This window comes from Oncorhynchus keta, chromosome 9 (genome assembly GCF_023373465.1).
Source record: "Oncorhynchus keta strain PuntledgeMale-10-30-2019 chromosome 9, Oket_V2, whole genome shotgun sequence".
In the NCBI taxonomy this organism is placed as follows: Eukaryota; Metazoa; Chordata; class Actinopteri; order Salmoniformes; family Salmonidae; genus Oncorhynchus; species Oncorhynchus keta.
The window spans coordinates 28,953,174-28,976,793 of record NC_068429.1 but is presented as its reverse complement, the minus strand read 5'-3'; the positions used below and the strand labels follow the sequence as shown (position 1 = coordinate 28,976,793).

Genomic DNA, 23,620 nt, shown 5'->3' with positions numbered 1-23,620 from the left:
TGTTCAGTTCTCCTCACCTGAGACATGTGCTCTCTAACCCCACAGAGTCACTGTGTTGGGTGTGTTTTTTATATTGTAGCTCAACCTTTTCTTACTGCTATGAGATCAGCTCTGGTCAGCTTTCAACTCTCTCTCCCAACTGATTCACTTAACATGCCATGCCTTCATCAAAATCCTGATTTAGATCATACAGGTTGTGTATTGGTCAGAGAGCCACTGTGATATACCATTAATCCAGTGATGGGTGGAGATATAGAAGGAACATCAAATTGAATGGCTGGAATGGAATAAAGGAATGGTATGCGTTTGATACCTTTCCATTCAGTCCATTCCAGCCATTAAAACGAGTTGTCCTCCTATATCTCCACCCACCAATTTTCCAAGCTGTTTAAAGGCACAGTCAACTTAGTGTATGTAAACTTCTGACCCACTGGAATTGTGATACAGTGAATTATAAGTGAAATAATCTGTCTGTAAACAATTGTTGGAAACATGACTTGTGTCTTGCACAAAGTAGATGTCCTAACCAACTTGACAAAACTATAGTTTGTTAACAAGAAATTTGTGGAGTGGTTGAAAAACAAGTTTTTATGACTCCAACCTAAGTGTATGTAAACTTCTGTCTTCAACTGTATATAAAGGAGATATTTCTGTATTTCATTTCCAAAACATAAAAAAAAATGTTTAAAACATGTTTGCATTATGGGATAATGTGTGTAAATGGGTGAGACATTTTTTTATCCATTTTGAATTCAGGCTGTACAATGTGGAATAAGTCGAGGGGTATGAATACTTTCTGAAGGCACTCTAGTCTCCACTCTGGTTGGTGTTAGTAGTCAACTGCACTGAGACATTGTTGTCCATAATACTTTGTCTGCACATACAATGTTCATCAGAGGCGTCAAACCCATATGTCCTGTTAAAAACAGTATGTTGTTGTTGTTTCTCAGTGTTACCTCCAGCCACATAGCAGTTTTATGAAGTTGGCTTTAGCTTGACCAGATAGGTTCAGAGTAGCTAGTTTGTTTAACTACCTTAGCTGGCATGCCTGCTGGTCATGTTGGTAGCCTTTAAAAAAGCAAGCAAAAACTAAATGTACTGAATAAGACTCTTTTACCCAGATTTTTACAGAAAAAGCATATTTAGTTTCTTTAAAAAAATAATCACCAGTCAGGAGGATACAGACAGCTCAAGAGGTATGCAGACAGCTTAGGTATGCAGACAGCTTAGGTATGCAGACAGCTTAGGTATGCAGACAGCTTAGGGTATGCAGAAAAAGCTGTTTCAGGTGTTCGAAAAATGTGAACCACCTCCCAGCCATCCTCACATACTTTGTGCCTCTTTAGAGTTTTGGGGTGTTTGATGCCCCTGGAGTTCATTAAACAACAGCCTTAGTGTCAGCAGGAGTTGTTTCATCCGCAGCTCTGACACTGTGTTATTGTATTGATGCTGGTGCGCTTGGCATGACCTTTCTCAAGACATTGAATTCAATTAGACTGAAGCAGCCAGGTGTCATGAAAAGGGCAAACGACTGTCAGTAGCCTTTTCCACCATGGAGAAAGCTGTCTCTGGGCAGAGCACTTTACCAGCAAAGACCCATACTGTGTCCCAAATGGAACCCTATTCCCTATTTAGTGCACTACTTTAAACCAGAGCCCATGGGGAATCGGGTGCCATTTGGGAAACTAGCTAGCTGTTATAAACACCCCAACACTTTACAACAACACTTACATCACTTACAAGGCCTCTGGCGTGTAGAGCCATAAGGCTGGAGAGTAAAGCCATAAGGAAGCTTTTACAAACCCCAGTCATTTGGTGTGCAGAGAGAAAGAGAGAGAGAGACAGACAGAGACAGTGCTGCCACCATGGCTGGTTGGGATGTTTTTATACAAGCCTGGCAGGGATTGAACTGAGCAAATCCATCATCTCAATGCTAGATGACACACAGTAACCGTACAGACATCCCCTGGTTAATATGACTACAGTTAGAAGGACTTTCATTCCTGTCGGGGGCTGTGGACACTGTGTACAATAATATTCCAAAGTATATTTTAGAATTTAGACATAAATGGATTGAAGGCCCCCTCCAGAGTGCATTACAGAGCTATAATCAACATGTCGTTCATTTACAGAGGGATAACAACAGGAATAAACCCACAAGATGACTTACATACTCAATGATGCAGAGTCACATCCCAACAGGGATTTAAAGACACCCTATGTGTCCCAAATGGCACCCTATTCCCTATTTGGTGCACTACTTTTGACCAGGGCCCATGGCACTGTGAAGTTTAATGTATCATTATTTAAAAGTTCGCCCCATAAGCTTTACAACAAATAACAACCATCATTGCTAGCTGTAAGCATGTCTGACTGACCCCATCTTGGTGAATGAGGTGCTACTTCTGAACATGACCAGTGGGTCGTAGCTGTGTGTTAACCTGCTGTTACCCTGCTGTTACCCTACCCTTCCATGCTATCCCACTGTCCTAGGGCTCTATTTTCGGCTGGTGGTAAGGAGGCACAAGTGTCAAAAGCACGTTAGTTTGCAATTTCATCGTGTGAAAACTGGTGCACTGGCATTTTCTAGCCCTAACACCAGGTTCGGCAATTTACTTGTCCAACATCAGCTGAGGTTGGAGGGGTGGCTTTATTTGAGGCGTGTCCTTAAAAACACACACCAAGGTGACAATTTCATGCAGCGCTAATGGGACATTTTAAGATCCACACAAACATGTTGTTAAAGGTAACACAGTTGATAATGTCATGGATTTAGAGAGCAGAAGTGTAGCCTATCCAGCCAGTGTCCGTGGATGAGAGATGTGCATTTTCTGTTGGTGAATCTCGTTTTTAGAAACATAAAAAACTTTGGTTTTCCCCCCATTTAGTTTAATTTGATTAAAAGCCAAGCAAATATTACCCTCCACTTAATCAATGCTGGTTTAGCATGAAGGGGTTTTAAATGGTCTACTGAGAGTGCTTTGAAATAATTTGGAGGTTTTTGCCCTCATGATTATTTACTCCTGTCTGTCCTGTGAGCACCCCGGTGGCCCTTAAATTAAAATGAGGAAACCCTGGTGTCCATCGAGTCAACTGTCAGTTGGGCCTGGGCTTTGATCTGTGGCCCTCCAGGCTGCAATTAACCATCCATCACAATTCACATACCTGCATACTTCATTTCGATTGTTCGAGTAGGCTATCCACACTCTTAGAATTTTTTTCTCCCTTATAGAACCAAAAAAGGTTCTATTGCTTGCTTCATATATGGTACCCCAAAAAGTTATATGCAGAACCCTTTTATAGGATTTGAACAGAACCCATGAGGTTCTTCTTCACTGAACCAAAATGGTTCCATATAGAACTCTGCATGGTGCCATTTATGAATTATTTAATAAACAGTAAAGATATGGACAAAAGAATACCAGCATAGTTTTTAGAAAGTGTCATTATGTGCATAGTTTGGAAATATGCACTGGTAGCCAGAGAGGCATCTCTTTGTTTGAATGACATGCCCAGATGACTATAGCCCCGTCGCGCTCACTTCGGTCATCATGAAGTGCTTTGAGAGGCTGATCATGGCCTACATCAAGGCTGGCATGTCAGGCACACTGGACCCACTCCAATGTGCTTACTGCTCCAACACAACAGATTCATGGAAGATGCCATTTCCACCGCTATTCACACGGTCGTAACACATCTGGACAAGAGGATTACCTATGTGAGAATTCTGTTCATTGACTACAGTTCCGCACCACCCTCTGCACATGGATCCTGGACTTCCTGACGGGCAGACACCTCCTCCACACTGACTCTTAACACAGGGCACCCCAGTCCTCTGCTGTACTCCCTGTTCACCCACGACTGCATGGCTTTGCACGCCATCAATGCCATCATCATGTTTGCTGTCGACACCACGGTTGTGGGCCTGATAACCAACAACCACAAGTCAGCTTATAGGGAGGAAGTGAACTAGCATTGTGGTGTCATGACAATATCAGCAAAACAAAGGAATTCATTTTTGACTTCAGGAAGCAGAGTAGGGAACATGCCCTGATCCACATCAATGGGGCTGTAGTAGAGAGAGTCATGAGTTTTAAGTTATTCGGCGTCCACATCACCGAGGACCATGGACCAACACCACCATTCTTGTCAAGAGGGTGCAACAGTGTCTTTACTTCCTAAGATGGCTGAAGAAATTCGGCATGCCTCTCCATAAACTACCGCTGCACCATTGAGTGTCCTGACCGGTTGCATCACGGTGTGATACGGAAATTGCTCCATCCACAACCGCAAAGCCCTGCAGCGGGTGGTGAAGATCACTGGAACCATGCTTCCATCCAACCAGGACATCTACTCAAAACAGGGCCTGAGCATGAGGCATCATCAAAGACCCCACACACCCCAGCCATGTGCTGTTCTCTTCTTTACTGTTGAGCAGAACATTCTGGACTAATATTGAGGGTTATAATGTGTTCAGAGCTGACAAACAGGGTAGAGATGGTGGAGTAGCCATTCTTATTAAAGTCCTTTCTCTGTCTCTTTACTGAAATCCATTTCTCTTGCCAAATAACTTTAGCTGCTAACTTTATGCCTTTGTCTGGGGAAAAATGTTTCTGTTATAGGGGTATATCGTCCTCTCTCAGCTAACCGTTGTGCACTCGAGGAGTTAACTAGTGTGTCTTCTTTTACTAATTCAGAAATTATTATGCTGGATGACCTAAATTATAACTGGAAATTGCAGGCTTTAGACAATCTAAAAGGTGTGTAATGATCTCAACCAAACTCAGCTGGTGACTAAGCCTACACAGTTCAACCCCTTCAAAGTTAACTCTGATTGATTTTATTTTACCGAATACACCAAAGAAATATGCTTCTACTGGTGTCTTTGCCCAAGACATTAGTGACCTTTGCCCAGTTGTTTGGGGTAGAGATGTGAGAATACAATAGGCTTTTTTTCATGATCTTTATTTTAGTGACCTTGATTGTGTTTCAGCTATCTGTTTACCTGATATAGCTTTGAGCCTTTTTGATGAGGTCTTTAATACTATTATGGATAATCGTGCACCATTAAAAAAATGAAGTGTTAAAGGTAGATCGGATGCCTAGTACACTCCGGAATTATCAGATGTCATTCATAAAAGAGATGATGCTTGGGTCAATGCCAGGAACACAAGCTTAGGCCCGGACTGGTAAGATTTTAAGCAACTGAGGAAACATTGTGTAAAACAAATCAGAAAGGCTAAATCTGATTATTATGTAACAGCGTTTTCGGATTGTAATGGGAATGTGTTGGCTAAATTCTGGAAAAATGTCAAATCCCTGAAGGGTTCTACTTCCTCCTCTGCCACAACACATTAATTCAGACACTGGCTTCATTACGGGAAAAAAATACATTATTGATGTATTTAATCACCATTTTATACCAGCGAGCTCTGTCTTTGAAATAACATCTAAGCCTATTCACAATGATATTGGGCTCAACCCTGATAGTGGAAACTTACAGAATTTTCAGGGAAATCATAGTCAAAGATGTTCTTTTAGGCTATTTACAGAAAAATAAGACCTGGATGCTTTGCTAGCAATAAACAACATGAAATCAACAGAGGCCGACCAATTGGATCCTGGTCTGCTTAAGTGTGCATCCCATCATTGTTGGCTCCATAACACACATTTTTTATTTGCATTTTTTTTATGGTAGGGAAGATAGATGTGTTTGCTTTCTACTAAATGTATTGGTAAGTCATGCATTTAACAAACCTCAAAGTGCTTTTCTTAGGAGCGAATGGTCTGCCTGCAGGCAGCAGGAAGACAGACTGCACGCAGGCAGCTCGAGATCATTTGATTGACAGTTCTGGTTGCCTTGTGAAGTGTTTCGATGTTTTCAATGAGAGCACAAATGCCATTGAGGTTGGCGTTTGAATGCCGTGAGCTGCCACAGTAGACAGGACTTGTCGCCCGAGTCAAATTATTTAAACGTTTGCCATCTGCCGGGCTGTTATATTTCTACCGCATGTTGATTTTCACTGATTGTTTACTGAAATCACCATAGCAATTCATACCGTCATACTGGCTTGCTTTTGCCATCACCCTCTTTCTTGCTTTCTTGTCCCTCTATGCCGACTGGTATGATGTTTTTTAGTTCTGCTTCAGAAGTGGCATTACTTTACAGACAAGATAAATGCCAGTTCAGTGGCGCTTCAAAACTATCTTTAGAGAAGGTGTTGTAGTGCCATTTAAAAAGCAGTAGTGTCTTTCAGACAAACAAACATGCCGTATACCTCACCACTCTATAGAGCGCTAACACACAGCTAGAAAAATGAAATATTTCACCGGATGTATAAATGTGAAGCATCCGGTTGACGTTTCCACTCATACCAGGTCGCAATTGTAAATGAGAACTTGTTCTCAACTTGCCTACCTGGTTAAATAAAGGTGAAATACATTTTTTTTTTTTTTAAACCAAATATGGTGATGAGAGGAAGCCCAGTGGGAGAAGACAGTGCGAGATGGATTTTGGCCGACATTCTGCAAATTTTCTCATCGATGAATAATTTTATTTACATACAGTTTTCTGTTTCCAAAACTATATAGAATCTGTAACAAACCATTTGAACTGTGTTTTGTTGATTTTACCTTTTGCCAAAGTCGTTTAAGTGGTTGTTTTGTTTGTATTCAGATTTGGTTAGAATTATACAGTCTTTTAAGACCTTATCAATAACCTACTAAATTGTATCTTGCTTATTAACTATGTTTGGCATGTCTATCCCTAGCCTCTATATCAATGTGAATGCTGTAGTTTAACTCTGTATTTCGATATTGAAGCAATGCAATTAGAACAATATGGACTGCAAACATGTTCAACATATTTTGCAAATGGGGCAGGCTATTTAACGGACTAGGCTATAATGGACTAACATTCCAATTGGAGTTGATGACAACGCAATACATAAAATGCCTTAAATACACAACTTGAAGCAACCACGTATTTAACCATGGAGCACATTCTGATTGGTCAGGGAGGGAGCAAGCCTCGACACACCCACAACTTGTTTGTTCAGAAAAACCCAGCCCTTTCACGCCACCGCCAGCAACTGCAAACCATAATTGTGGTAGCAAAAATATTTCTGACACACCCCCAAACCTACAGAGTTAGCTTACCCATTCCATTAGATTTGTTCAAATAGAGGCCCTTGTCTGCATCCCACATGGCACCCTTTTCCCTATGTAGTACATTACCTTTACCAGGGCCTATAGGGCTCTCGTCAAAGGTAGTGTTAAGGGGTGTCAAACTCATTTTCCCCCGGGGGCCGCAAAAAGGTCTTCAACGAGGTCCGGAGGGCCAGGTCCGTTCCATAGAGGGGCAAGGGAGGAGATGGACGGCCCCTGGCCTGCCTGCTACGCCTGTAATAACCCCATCAGTCAAAGTGTCAGCCAAGCTGGCTCCAGCTGGGAGCTGGGTCTCCCACCCCACTGTCCCTCATAACAGTACACAGGGGGCCATTACAGAGCACAGGGCTGGAACATTACAGAAAAACACCAAAATTGACAAAACTATACACTGGAATAGACTATTGTAAAACTTTAATTAATAGCATGGGCTTGTATTTGCTGAAATGTGTGCCATTGGCCAGCTGTTAAAAGGGACAGGCGGCTATTTGAGACTCAGCATTTAATTGAAGTTATACGGTAATAGCGCACATTAAGGTTGCAGCATACTGTATGGATGCATGTTGAATCCATTGTGTGTGGGAGTGTGTGCGTGTCCGTGTTTTGACCTATGCTCCCTGAAAGTCGTCAAAAGCGTGTGTCTCGGCACCAGGATACCAAGTGTCCATTGAAGCGTTGTTCATTCTCCCCCCTGTCAAAAAAAGGTATGGGCCCAACACATCAGAGACGGGGTTATATTTAGATCCTGGGTTAGGGTTAGGGTTAGGGTTAGGGTTATATTTAGATCCTGCTCCAATGCCTCCCATTTCTTTTTCCTCATGGCCTAAAGTGAAATGTCTACATGCTGCTCACTCGAACAGAGGACATAACTGGTCCATAGCCATGTCCCCATTTCAATATATTCAGATGACAACATTGCCTTCCCTATCAAATCACATCAAACCACCATGCATCAAAACTCAGAGATGTAAAAAATAAAAATAAATTTTCTTTAAGATGACAATGAAGCATAAGGAGAAAGCAAGAGAGAGATGGAGTGAGGGAGGGAGATGGACAGAGGTAAAAAGCCAAGAGTTTGGATGGAACACAGCAAAGAGAGGTGGATGGAGGGAAAGAAACAGACATCTTTTCCCTTGAAGCCCCTCTCGAATGTAATGATGATGTTGAGCCTTTGAGCCTCCTTCTCCATCTTTGTCTACCTCTGTCTTTCGCCCTCCCCCGCCCTCTCTCCTGCTCTCGCTTTCTCTCACCCTAAATTTCCCTTGGGAGGTCTTGTCAGTCACTACTAACACGGAGGATCAACATCCTGCCATGAGTGTGAGCCATTGATGGGAGTCTGATCCTTCAGCAGTGGCCACACTTCAACTGTCTTTCCTGTCCCTTAATGACCTAATGTGTGATAAACTAGAGAGAGAGAGAGAGAGAGAGAGAGAGAGAGAGAGAGAGAGAGAGAGAGAGAGAGAGAGAGAGAGAGAGAGAGAGAGAGAATGACATTCAGCATTATGGACAGTTCTGGTGACCTCCTTAATTAACATGCCTGTCTTATCAGACATATTGTGAATGTTTGTATGTGTGTGTGAGTGCTAGCTGGGTTGGTGGTATTCCCAGAAGCTCGCACTAGCTAAGGAAATATGTCGCAAGAGGTTCAAAAGAAGTGCACTATGTAGGGAAAAGGTGCCATTTGGGACGCAAGCCATGTCGGTGGTTACCTTAAGTCCACCACACTCTGCGGCAGAACCCCGGTCCACTCCGGTGATGTAGATCCCCAAGGCATACTCTGCCCCACCCCGGATCATCAGACCTAGTGAACGGCCATCGTCCAATACCAGGTTCACCTGACAGAGAAGTGGAGGGAGGGGGAGAGAGAGATTTGACAGATAAAAAGCATTCAAAAAGCATCCAGCATTGTCTAAGATTCTGAATGCCCTGTCTTTTTTTACAACAAATTGAGCAGCTATTTGTAAGTGAGTTATTGTTGGCTAAGAAGAGTGAAGTGGATTAATTTGTTGAGACAATAAAACATTATGATTTATGTGAAATCCCTGAACAGCTGAATCTGGAAACGCCCAACACTAAATTACACTCTTAAATGCTAAACTAAGGCGTTTCAGAGGCCAGTGGTAATGTGAATGCTCATTCTGAGTGGGCACCTGTGTGTGTGTTCAGTGACCTGTCACCCTAACAACCAACCAACTGTAGGATTAAACCATGCACATCACAGCAGACCCTACAGATCTAGAGTGCTGGTATATGTGTATTTGTGTGTGTGTGCGTGTCTACATATGTATGCAAACAGGCTCACCTTCTTCTCATCTCCCTCCTGCAGTATCTGCATGGTGCTGCGTCGTTGGCTGTCGGTGTGTCTCAGGGTGGCACTGCGGTGCTCTGGGAGGTCAGGGGGAGGGGGGACACTGTGACCCTGAGGGTCCACCCAGGTGTACACATGGTTAGTGACATAACCCCCTGGGATACGCCCCACCGACTGCACCGACAGGGACAGCTTCTTACTGCCCTTCAACACCTAGAGAGAGGAGAGGAGAGGAGATGAGAAGGTGGATGAGAGGAGAGGGGGGAGTAGGGGAGGAGAAGAGAGCAGGGAAAAGAGATCAATATTTCACAAATCATCCAAATCATCTATTCATACATGAGCAAGCACTTCAAAGCACGGAGTACATACAGATCATTTTGGAAATCAATCATACATTCACACCTGTACACACACACACACACACACACACACACACACACACACACACACACACACACACACACACACACACACACACACACACACACACACACACACACACACACACACACACACACACACACACACACACACACACACTTGATAGGCTGAGACAAAACACTCTGGGTTGTGACTCATTGATTTCTGATAGTCTGCTGTAACTGCAATCATGTTTGTGCAATGTGTTGCGTTGAATGCATCCATGTGTGAAAAAATCATACTATTCCTTTGTTGTACTGTCAAACAGTCAGATTCTAAAAAAGCCTGTCTTCCAGACTGTTCTCCTAGCGCTGTAAGCATCAAGCATCTCAGAGTAGGAGTGCTGATCTCGGATCAGGTCCCCACTGTCCATGTAATCTTATTCATAAATAAACAACTTATAAAGCCCAACACATACAAATAATATAAATAACTTATAAAGCCCCACATATACAAATAAAATAAATAACCTATAAAGCCCCACACATACAAATAATATAAATAACTTATAAAGCCCCACATATACAAATAATATAAATAACCTATAAAGCCCCACATATACAAATAATATAAATAATCTATAAAGCCCAACACATACAAATATTATAAATAACTTATAAAGCCCCACACATACAAATAATATAAACAACCTATAAAGCCCCACACTTACAAATAAAATAAACAACATATAAAGCCCCACACATACAAATAATATAAATAACCTATAAAGCCCCACACATACAAATAATATAAATAACCTAGAAAGCCCCACATATACAAATAAAATAAATAACCTAGAAAGCCCCACACATACAAATAATATAAATAACCTATAAAGCCCCACATATACAAATAAAATAAATAACCTATAAAGCACAACACATACAATAATATAAACAATTTATAAAGCACAACACATACAATAATATAAACAACTTATAAAGCACAACACATACAATAATATAAATAACCTATAAAGCACAACAAATACAATAATATAAATAACTTATAAAGCACAACACATACAATAATATAAATAACCTATAAAGCACAACACATACAATAATATAAATAACTTATAAAGCACAACACATACAATAATATAAACAACTTATAAAGCACAACACATACAATAATATAAACAACTTATAAAGCACAACACATACAATAATATAAACAACTTATAAAGCACAACACATACAATAATATAAACAACTTATAAAGCACAACACATACAATAATATAAATAACTTATAAAGCACAACACATACAATAATATAAACAACTTATAAAGCACAACACATACAATAATATAAACAACTTATAAAGCACAACACATACAATAATATAAATACCTTATAAAGCACAACACTTACAATAATATAAATAACTTATAAAGCACAACACATACAATAATATAAACAACTTATAAAGCACAACACATACAATAATATAAATAACTTATAAAGCCCACACATACAATAATATAAACAACTTATAAAGCACAACACATACAATAATATAAACAACTTATAAAGCACAACACATACAATAATATAAACAACTTATAAAGCACAACACATACAATAATATAAACAACTTATAAAGCACAACACATACAATAATATAAACAACGTATAAAGCACAACACATACAATAATATAAATAACCTATAAAGCCCCACACATACAAATAATATAAATAACCTATAAAGCCCCACACATACAAATAATATAAATAACCTATAAAGCCCCACACATACAATAATATAAACAACTTATAAAGCACAACACATACAATAATATAAATAACCTATAAAGCCCCACACATACAAATAATATAAATAACCTATAAAGCCCCACACATACAATAATATAAATAACTTATAAAGCACAACACATACAAATAATATAAACAACTTATAAAGCACAACACATACTGTAAAAATAATTTAAGCCTATGGGGAAAGGGTGGTATGGGGAGGTTTTTCTCTGGTCGCCGAGAGACGGGGCAGGATGGTGCATGTAAAAGTATCTTGCTTGTTTATGAGGGTGGGGGGCTTATGGGATAAGTGGTGGGGGTGGGCAGATAGAGATATGGGGGGACTGACAACTACCTGTGTTGATAGGCGGGGTGGGAAGGGGTGGAAACATTTGTTTATTTTTCTTTAAATGTCCATTTTATTCATACAAAATCCTGTGTGATCAATATGATCATTTCTTTGTATGTATTTCTTTTGTTTTTCTTTTGAGTGTCAGCCCACGGGTACATGTTATGTAAAATGAATATATGCATTTAAATGAATACTGGACCTGTTACCCACCCCAACAAAAAAATGCCATAACAAATTAAAGCATCTTTATTGTTAAAACCAACACATTTCAGACACAGCCTTCATCAGGGTTTGACACCTGGCTCAGAGCACTAGTTACAATAGTTACAGTTACAGTTCACATTACAATCACAGATGCATAATGAAAGTGCCATTACAAACACTTCTAAATTGATCAATCTCACCTAATAATCTTGGGACCCACATCTTATGTCAGCTAGCTGGCTACCTCCATTCTGTCACCAGAGATTACACCTGAAAAGCCTATTGTGGCACTAACATCATCAGTATTCTAGAGGAGGAGATGCAGATAAAGGAACAGACTTCATATTCTAGTGAGTCTGACAGTAAGGGACTAGATGTGCGTCTTTGCCAAGCAGCCTCTGAGTCTGTACTGCTGTGATTTATGTGATCCAACAGGCTCTCTCCCTCTGGTACGTGCCGCCTTGCCGGGCCCAGAAACGTTCCTTTGCATTTAGGGGAAAGAGAATAGGAAGCCGGAAAATGAACTGTTTAGATTAAATGGAAACTGAAAGGGCAGATACAGTTTGGTAGAGTAGTAAGGAAGGAAAGGGGGATGTGAGGGGAGGCAGAAGTGGGGAAGGTCGAAGGGAGAGAGAGGGAAAAGGAGAAGAGGGGGGTAACAACAGTAATTTAGAGCAGAGCTTCTCTACAGTGGCAGCAGCAGCGGTCCTAATGTGGTGTGTCCCAGCAGGAAAGTACGGACTGGGACGGTGCCTGATGGAGTTCATCGGTAAGGCCCACACCAACGACACATAATGGGTGGTAATGGGAAATAAAGGGAAATCAGAAGAAATGGTAAAGCCAAGTAATATACAGTGGCAATCAGGCAAGACCATACAAAACAAGTTCCCTAATGAAAATCCAGACACTCCCATATATGCTACAGGACCAGTACTATGCATGCGTGTGTGTGTGTGTCTCAGATAAAAGGGTTGTGGTAGGGACAGTTGAAGACCCACATTGAGCCTCTAGAAGGACCAATGGATTTATGCCACCCAGAGAAAAGGCTCTTTCCTTGTATCCTGGTAAAACTGTTTTTTTATGGGGCTACGTGGACGTCTTGGCTCCTATAGTGGAAACACTCAAGGCTAATTGTTCCCGGTAATTGGCGTCGCTTGGCCGGTTTATTTAACTGGCATGCACACATGAATGCACACACATTGACACACGTGCACACACACTGCCACTCCCTGTGTATTTACCACTGTGTCCGAAGGGAATTATAAAACATCTGAGAGATGAACAGGGACGAGGGAAACAGCTCAGTGCTCAGTGAGAAAGAGAGGAATGTGTGTGTGTGTGTGGTAACGTTAGCATCGACAGGGGAACAGAAATACAGACGTACTAAACAGAGCATGTGTAAACATTAGCTTAACAAAAGAGGGCCAATTAGGGGATCATAAGAAGTAATTGGGTCTTTGCTGGCAGTGGCATGTGTTTAGAATGTACAGAATGTGATTATATGATTACAAAGTCAACAAATGAGAGGGGGAAAAACAGTTGGGCCAGAAAGGACCATTGCATTGGTTTGGTATGTTGTATTTATTTAAAAGCAGCAGCTACTCGTCCTGAGGTCCACATGAAACATGACATAATACATAGTACAGAACATTATTAGTCAAGTACTGAACGACATACATTTACAACGTCACACATAGCCTACATATCAGTACATACACATTATATTTAGGTCTAATACATAGCACAGTGCAAATTACAATAAATGATGAATAAAATGGCTGTGTCTCTTCACAGTCCTCTTTGTGAAGTAAGCTGTTATGTTATATGTTTTTTTAAACTTGTTTTATTGCAAGCTTGAGTTACAGAGAGTTCCCTGTAGTCATGGCTCTATTTAATACTATGCGTTTTCCAGCCTCTGTTCTGGACCTGGGGACTGAAAACAACAGGTCGCATGTATTTGCATACCGATGAGTGTCCGAGCTGTGCCAGCTGCTTGATCAGACAGTTCGGTACCTTCAACACATCAATACCTCACACAAAGGCCAATAGTGATGCAATCAATCCTCCTCAACTTTGAGCCAGGAGAGATTGAAATGCATGGTACTGACACTTTCCCTCCACATCTAACTGTGATACGTGTTGCTTTGTTCTAGACCAACTGTCGTTCTTTGCCGCACATGACCACACAGCTGGGCAGTAGTCCAGGTGTGACAAAACTAGGGCCTGTAGGACCTGTCTTGTCGACTGAGATGTCAAGAAGGCAGAGCAACGCCCTATCATGGACAGACCTCTTGTCACGACCCTCGCCGAAGATGGTGCCTCTTCCTGTTCGGGCGGTGCTCGGCGGTCGTCGTCGCCGGCCTATTAGCTGCCATCGATTCCCTTTCCGTTTGTTTTTGGTTATTGGGTAATTGGGTACACCTGTTCTGTATTAGGGTTTGTTTGTAGGTTATTTAAGGGCACTAGGCCCGCTGGGTATTTGTGTGGGCTTGTTTCTTGTTACTCTGTGTTGGATGGTGTTATTTGTTCGTGTCTTTATTCTCCGGACTATTTTTGTCCTGTTGTTTGGACTGGTAACTTGTATACGCCCTGTGTGTTGGCGTGACCGTTTTTGTTGCGCTGGTGAATAAATTTGACAAACGACTGAACCCTGCTCTCTGCGCCTGATTCCACCCACCACTCCTAGTTTATCGTAACACCTCTTCCCATTTTAGTAACCATATGTTTTGACCATGAAAGCTTGCTATCTAGGGTTAAACCGAGCAGTTTAGTCTCCTCAACTTGCTCAATAGCCACATAATTCAATAATAGATCTAAATGAGGTTTAGCGTTGAGAGAGGGATTTGTCGGAAAAATTATGCTTTTAAGTTGAGATATTTAGCACCAGCGTATTGCTAGTTACTATTGATAGTTTCTTGATGGGTGCCTCAGTAACCGAAAGAAGCAGTTTCATAAATGCTTCAAGTGCAGCGTCCAGATGTTCCTCATTACACACATCAGACCAACAAATATATTTCACATCTTCGACATAGGAATCATATCAAAACCTCTTGTATGAGCATTTATAAACAATTTTAGGTGCAATTTTTGGAACTATGAAATTATGATCACTACATTCAATGGGTGTGGATCCTGCTTTAGAGCAGATTTCTCCAACATTCGTAAAGTTTTTTGATCAATAAATGTGGCTGATTTATTTCCAGTTATTTTTGTAAATACCCTGGTAGGTTAACTAATGACTTGAACCAGATCACAGTCACTGGTTACAGCTTGGAGCTTCTTTTTCAGTGGACAGTTGGATGACAACCAGTCAATATTTAGGTCACCCAGAAAATATACCTCTCTTGATATCACATACATTTTCCAACATTTCACTTATATAGTCCAAATACTGACTTTTAGCACTTGGTGGTCTATTGCAACTTCCTACGAGAATAGGCTTCAGGTGAGGCAGATGAACCTGTAGCCATATTAGTTGTATCACAATATCACAATTCCAGTGGGTCAGAAGTTTACATACACTAAGTTGACTGTGCCTTTAAACAGCTTGGAAAATTCCAGAGAATTATGTCATGGTTTTAGAAGCTTCTGATAGGCTAATTGGCATCATTTGAGTCAATTGGAGGTGTACCTATGGATGAATTTCAAGGCCTACCTTCAAGCTCAGTGCCTCTTTGCTTCACATCATGGGAAAATCAAAAGAAATCAGCCAAGACCTCAGAAAAAGATTTGTAGACCTCCACAAGTCTGGTTCATCATTGGAAGCAATTGTCAAACACCTGAAGGTACCACATTCATCTGTACAAACAATAGTATGCAAGTATAAACAGCATGGGACCACGCAGCTGTCATACCGCTCAGGAAGAAGATGTGTTCTGCCTCCTAGAAATGAACGTACATTGGTACAAAAAGTGCAAATCAATCCCAGTATAACAGCAAAGGTCGTGAAGATTTTGAAGGAAACAGATAAAAAAGTATCTATATCCACAGTAAAACGAGTCCTATATTGACATAACCTGAAAGGCCGCTCAGCAAGGAAGAAGCCACTGCTCCAAAACTGCCATAAAAAAAGCCAGACTATGGTTTGCAACTGCACATGGGGACAAAGATCATGCTTTTTGGAGAAATGTCCTCTGGTCTGATGAAACAAAAATAGAACTGTTTGGCCAAAATGACCATTGTTATGTTTGGAGGGAAAAGGGGGAGGCTTGCAAGCCGAAGAACACCATCCCAACCGTGAAGCACGGGGGTGGCAGCATCATGTTGTGGGGGTGCTTTGCTGCAGGAGGGACTGGTGCACTTCACACAACAGATGGCATCATGAGGCAGGACATTTTTTGGGATATATTGAAGCAACATCTCAAGACATCAGTCAGGAAGTTAAAGCTTGGCCACAAATGGGTCTTCCAAATGGACAATGACCCCAAGCATTCTAACCAGCTTGCCAAAACTATAGTTTGTTAGTGGTTGAAAAACAAGTTTTTATGACTCCAACCTAAGTGTATGTTAACTTCTGACTTCAACTGTAGATGGCCGATATCAAGACTACTGGCGAGCAGCTAGCTTAATGAGCCGGGCTACATCAGTTGTTATGAGACTCCAAGGCCCCCCCCACACTCCTGGGGGAGTTGGCCAGTTTTATTATGGTCATAAATACCTTGCAGGAACTCTCTCCCACTCTGCAGAAACCCCTTCGTTACAACAGAAAGTGATTTTGCAGTACTGTAACATCAAAAGGTTGGACATTGAAACAATATTTCTAAAGTAAATATTGTGGGAAATGGATGGTGGGACTTAAACAATAATCATATCAAATCAGTTGTTGTTATGCGATATCATTAAGGACAGTATAACCAAACAACTGTATCTCTGAAAGTGTACGCATTCAAAGTGTCAGGTTTACATCTAAATGTTGTAAAACTTATATGAGTAAATATTTAACTATTTGTGAGAAGATTCAATGTGATTTTAGTCTCCTAAATGAGACAATGGTTTTTCATATAGACTTTTGTCAAGTCAGTAACCACGTCCACGTGAGCACAGACATTGTGGCAATGGGATGGAACCGCCCTCCAAGGCAAGGGCTTAAAGGACTTGCTGATGAATTAATATATTATACCAGAGAATGTGAGGATCATCCAGATGTTGAAATGGTTGGAATCTCTACAGACCAGACAGCGTGGCGTGGTGGCTACACGGCTGAGAAATGGTTTAAAACTTAAGAACAGTATACGTGCAGCGCAAGCTGAATACATTACGAAATGGTTTGAAGACTACAATACCAAATAATGTTGAGACCCTCTGAAACTCATTCCTCTCGAAGTAGAAGACTACACAGGAACATTCAGTCTGCAGCTGTTTATGCACTGTTAGCCTAGCCTCTTTGGGCTAGGGGGCAGTATTTTGACGTCCGAATGAAAAGTGTACCCAAAATAAACTGCCTGTTACTCAGGCCCAGAAGCTAGGATATGCATATAATTGGTAGATTTCAACAGAAAATACTCTAGTTTCTAAAACTGTTAAAATAATGTCTGTGAGTATAACATAACATAACAACTGAAATGGCAGGCAAAACCCAGAGGACAAACCATCCCCCAAAAAAAACATTTTCAGCCTACCACTATTTTCAATGACGGTCACTTTTATTATAAGGCGAAATCCTCCCAGATTGCAGTTCCTAGGGCTTCCACTAGATGTCAACGGTCTTTAGAAAGAGTTTCAGGCTGGTTTTTGTAAAAATGAGGTAGAAGTTGTAGTTCTTCTATGTGGCTCTCATTTTGGCTGTAGTGTTTCCATGTCTTTATCTCTGGTAAAGACAATAACGATCCTCCGTCTTGAATTTTATCGTTTATTTACGTATTAGGGTACCTAAGGTTTGATTATAAACGTTGTTTGACTTGTTTAGATAAGTTTATTAGTAACGTTTGGGATTCATTTTATATGCATTTTGATGGAGGGAAACCGGTGGATTATTGACTGAAGCACGCCAGCTAAACTGAGTTTTTATGGATATAAAGAAAGACTTTAGCGAACAAAATGACCATTTGTGATGTAACCGTGACCTTTTGGAGTGCCAATAGAAGATCTTCAAAGGTAAGGCATTTATTATGTCGCTATTTCTGACTTTCGTGTCGCAACTGCCTGGTTAAAAAATTATTTTCATGCATTTGTATGCGGGGCACTGTCCTCAGATAATCGCATGGTGTGCTTTCGCCGTAAAGCCTTTTTGAAAGCTGACACTGCGGCTGGATGAACAAGAAGTTAAGCATTATTTTGATGTTTTACACGTATATTGTCATGAATGTTAAATATTTATAATACTGTAGTTTGAATTTCACGCTCTGCAATTTCACCAGATGTTGACGAGGTGTCCCGCGAGCAGCACGTCTATCCGTAACAGGCTAGGAAACTCAACCGAAGACGAGAAACAAAGAACAGTTTCCTCTCACCACTATACAGTCATGGCCAAAAGTTTTGAGAATTACAAAAATATTAATTTTCACAAAGTCTGCTGCCTCAGTGTGTATGATGGCAATTTGCATATACTCCAGAATGTTATGAAGAGTGATTTGATGAATGGCAATTAATTGCAAAGTCCCTCTTTGCCATGCAAATTAACTGAACCACCCCCCCCCAAAAAAATTCCACTGCATTTCAGCCCTGCCACAAAAGGACCAGCTGACATCATGTCAGTGATTCTCTCATTAACACAGGTGTGAGTGTTGACGAGGACAAGGCTGGAGATCACTCTGTCATGCTGATTGATTTCGAATAACAGACTGGAAGCTTCAAAAGGAGGGTGGTGCTTGGAATCATTGTTCTTCTAAATCAACCATTTATCGGATCATCAAGAACTTCAAGGAGAGCGGTTCAATTGTTGTGAAGAAGGCTTCAGGCCGCCCAAGAAAGTCCAGCAAGCACCAGGACCTTCTCCTAAAGTTGATTCAGCTGCGGGATTGGGGCACCACCAGTACAGAGCTTGCTCAGGAATGGCAGCAGGCAGGTGTGAGTGCATCTGCACACACAGTGAAGCAAAGACTTTTGGAGGATGGCCTGGTGTCAAGAAAGGCAGCAAAGAAGCCACTTCTCTCCAGGAAAAACATCAGGGACAGACTTATAATATAATAATAATAATATTCTGCAAGAGGTTCAGGGATTGGACTGCTGAGGACTGGGGTAAAGTCATTTTATCTGATGAATCCCCTTTCCGATTGTTTGGGTCATCTGAAAAAAATCTTGTCCCGAAGAAGACAAGGTGAGCGCTACCATCAGTCCTGTGTCATGCCAACAGTAAAGCATCCCGAGACCATTTATATGTGGGGTTGCTTCTCAGCCAAGGGAGTGGGCTCACTCACAATTTTGCCTAAGAACACAGCGATGAATAAAGAATGGTACCAACACATCCTCCGAAAGCAACATCTAACCATCCAGGAACAGTTTGGTGATGAACAATGCCTTTTCCAGCATGGTGGAGCACCTTGCCATAAGGCAAAAGTGATAACTCAGTGGCTTGGGGAACAAAACATCTATATTTTTGGTCCATGGCCAGGAAACTCCCCAGACCTTAATCCCATTGAGAACTTGTGGTCAATCCTCAAGAGGCGGGTGGACATACAAAACCCCACAAATTCTGACAAACTCTAAGCATTGATTATGCAAGAATGGGCTGCCATCAGTCAGGATGTGGCCCAGAAGTTAATTGACAGCATGCCAGGGCAGATTGCTGAGGTCTTGAAAAAGAAGGGTTAACACTGCAAATAATGACTCTTTGCATCAACTTCATGTAATTGTCAATAAAAGCCTTTGACACTTATGACATGCTTGTAATTATACTTTAGTATTCCATAGTAACATCTGACAAAAATATCTAAAGACACTGAAGCAGCAAACTTTGTGGAAATTAATATTGGTGTCATTCTCAAAACTTTTGGCCACAGCTGTAGGTTTCTCTATCTATTCTAAGCAAACAGAGCGACAGACAAGGGCCACTGAACACCGCGTGGTACACCTCTGGAAGATCTGTTCTTACAGACACTCCGAGACCAAGAAGCTACGACTACTGAGGACATGGTGACCTCTGGTGGACAACCAGAGACTTACATAACCAGAGACTTTCTATGGAACCATTCCACAGACTGATCGAGTGATTTCAACAGAGCGAGACGACAAAGACATACATGCGTAAATATGTACTTTGCATTTCAAAATCCGAATGAGCGGTTGTTAGGGTGCTAAATATCCACATTTACAATGAGCGTATTACTCAACTGTATGTACGATAATTTAATTCCTTTGTTTCTCCTCCTCTCGCTCTTTTGCACCCCCCCTTTCATTGTGTAACCTGTCGTCATATCGGGTTAGTCCACTAGGGACTTTCATTGCATTATGTAGTAATCAATGTATAATCTATCCTTTGTGTGTGTTTATGGATTTCTGTGTGATTATTTAGTTGGTTAGTAAATCAATAATTAAGCCAATTGGTGTAAGATGATTCATCATGGAGACCCGGGTTCGTGCAGATTTATAGGATATTACGACGGTCAGAATGAGACTGAAATAGGAGCAAATGATTGATGGATGACGGATAGTATCTCGAGATATTCTGATATTTTTTTATTAACTCGGGAAACGGTAACTCATTAAACAAACTTTTCTCATGGTGCCCCAGATTACTATTTAATTAATTGTTATATGTTTAAATGAATTGCATAATAATTGAACGTGGTATGTAATTATTAGATAACTAGCATTCATCGCATTAATGGTAGCAACTTCACGACAATGCTATTGTGTCTTAGAATAGACAGTTGAAAATGCTGTTCAGAAAGTAAAATGGTTCCATCAGGTAAAGTCAGTGTGATGTTGATATTGTGCAGCTGCCTGCCTGCCAGCCATACAGAGAGAACATAGGAAAACACACCCTCTGCTTGTTTAGCAACCTGCTAACCATCAACCATCTATTCAGGCCGACCACAGCCTGTAGGGTTTCTCTGGATCCAAACGCACTGAAAGATAACAATACAACACGCACACACACACACACACACACACACACACACACACACACACACACACACACACACACACACACACACACACACACACACACACACACACACACACACACACACACACACACACACCACTTTGAGCTGAACTGTAATATTGTCTTAATCACATGATACACATAAACCAATAGCACAACAAACCATTTCCAATATGACCTAATCCAAGCCGCTGAACAATTAAATAACCAAATACCTATAAAAATATCTCTATATTTACACATGCTGTTAAAGCACTACTGAATCTGTACGATAATGTAAATGTCATACGGGTGTCATTGCATTCAGATAATGTTGCACTGGAGATGCAGGGAGGGAGGAGGTTGGATAGGGAGGGAAGGAAAGATATTAAGTGATGATGATTGCTTATTCTCTTTAATCAGGACATGGTTATCGGTGTAAAATCTATGTGACAAGCTGTGTTTTACACATATTCTCTTTCTATTGATGAGAAAAGACTTGCTTCTCATACTGGAGAACTGCATTAGCTTGAGGATGTAAGAACATCCTTAGTTTCCTTCATTTGAGTCCTTACTTATAGCCTATATACTAATAGCAGACGGTTGAATCCAAAGCCACTTACTGTAGCGTGTGCATACATTTTCACATGGACGGTCCCAGTGGGAATCGAACACGACTGCAAGCACCATGCTCTATCAACTGAGCCACACAAAACCAGACGTCTTGAGTTGCAGCAAGTCCAATAAAATGATTTCACTGAGGCCCACATACACTTGATATTTACCAAGACATACAGTGCCTTGCGAAAGTATTCGGCCCCCTTGAACTTTGCGACCTTTTGCCACATTTCAGGCTTCAAACATAAAGATATAAAACTGTATTTTTTTGTGAAGAATCAAAAACATTTGGACACAATCATGAAGTGGAACGACATTTATTGGATATTTCAAACTTTTTTAACTAATGAAAAACTGAAAAATTGGGCGTGCAAAATTATTCAGCCCCCTTAAGTTAATACTTTGTAGCGCCACCTTTTGCTGCGATTACAGCTGTAAGTCGCTTGGGGTATGTCTCTATCAGTTTTGCACATTGAGAGACTGAATTTTTTTCCCATTCCTCCTTGCAAAACAGCTCGAGCTCAGTGAGGTTGGATGGAGAGCATTTGTGAACAGCAGTTTTCAGTTCTTTCCACAGATTCTCGATTGGATTCAGGTCTGGACTTTGACTTGGCCATTCTAACACCTGGATATGTTTATTTTTGAACCATTCCATTGTAGATGTTGCTTTATGTTTTGGATCATTGTCCTGTTGGAAGACAAATCTCCGTCCCAGTCTCAGGTCTTTTGCAGACTCCATCAGGTTTTCTTCCAGAATGGTCCTGTATTTGGCTCCATCCATCTTCCCATCAATTTTAACCATCTTCCCTGTCCCTGCTGAAGAAAAGCAGGCCCAAACCATGATGCTGCCACCACCATGTTTGACAGTGGGGATGTTGTGTTCAGGGTAATGAGCTGTGTTCAAATCAAATCAAATCAAATGTATTTATATAGCCCTTCGTACATCAGCTGATATCTCAAAGTGCTGTACAGAAACCCAGCCTAAAACCCCAAACAGCAAGCAATGCAGGTGTAGAAGCACGGTGGCTAGGAAAAACTCCCTAGAAAGGCCAAAACCTAGGAAGAAACCTAGAGAGGAACCAGGCTATGTGGGGTGGCCAGTCCTCTTCTGGCTGTGCCGGGTGGAGATTATAACAGAACATGGCCAAGATGTTCAAATGTTCATAAATGACCAGCATGGTCGAATAATAACAAGGCAGAACAGTTGAAACTGGAGCAGCAGCATGGCCAGGTGGACTGGGGACAGCAAGGAGTCATCATGTCAGGTAGTCCTGGGGCTCAGGTCCTAATATAATAATAATAATATATGCCATTTAGCTGACGCTTTTATCCAAAGCGACTTACAGTCATGTGTGCATACATTCTACGTATGGGTGGTCCCGGGAATCGAACCCACTACCCTGGCGTTACAAGCGCCATGCTCTACCAACTGAGCCACAGAAGGACCGCGTCCTCCGAGAGAGAGAAAGAAAGAAAGAGAGAATTAGAGAGAGCATATGTGGGGTGGCCCGTCCTCTTCTGGCTGTGCCGGGTGGAGATTATAACAGAACATGGCCAAGATGTTCAAATGTTCATAAATGACCAGCATGTTCGAATAATAGTAAGGCAGAACAGTTGAAACTGGAGCAGCAGCATGGCCAGGTGGACTGGGGACAGCAAGGAGTCATCATGTCAGGTAGTCCTGGGGCATGGTCCTAGGGCTCAGGTCAGTTGAAACTGGAGCAGCAGCATGGCCAGGTGGACTGGGGACAGCAAGGAGTCATCA

The 23,620-nt window shown here is 41.3% G+C and overlaps 1 protein-coding gene across 1 annotated transcript in view; it reads right to left on the bottom strand.

Moving 5' to 3' along the window:
- LOC118387464 (whirlin) overlaps window positions 1–23,620 on the bottom strand; it is a 139,373-nt gene that overhangs the window by 75,264 nt on the left and 40,489 nt on the right. Inside the window, exons 2-3 of the mRNA XM_052525635.1 lie at window positions 9,470–9,688; window positions 8,877–9,002 (exon numbers count right to left, since the gene is read on the bottom strand). Of these exons, the coding sequence (XP_052381595.1) occupies window positions 8,877–9,002; window positions 9,470–9,688 (345 nt within the window). The remainder of the gene's footprint in view (window positions 1–8,876; window positions 9,003–9,469; window positions 9,689–23,620) is intronic.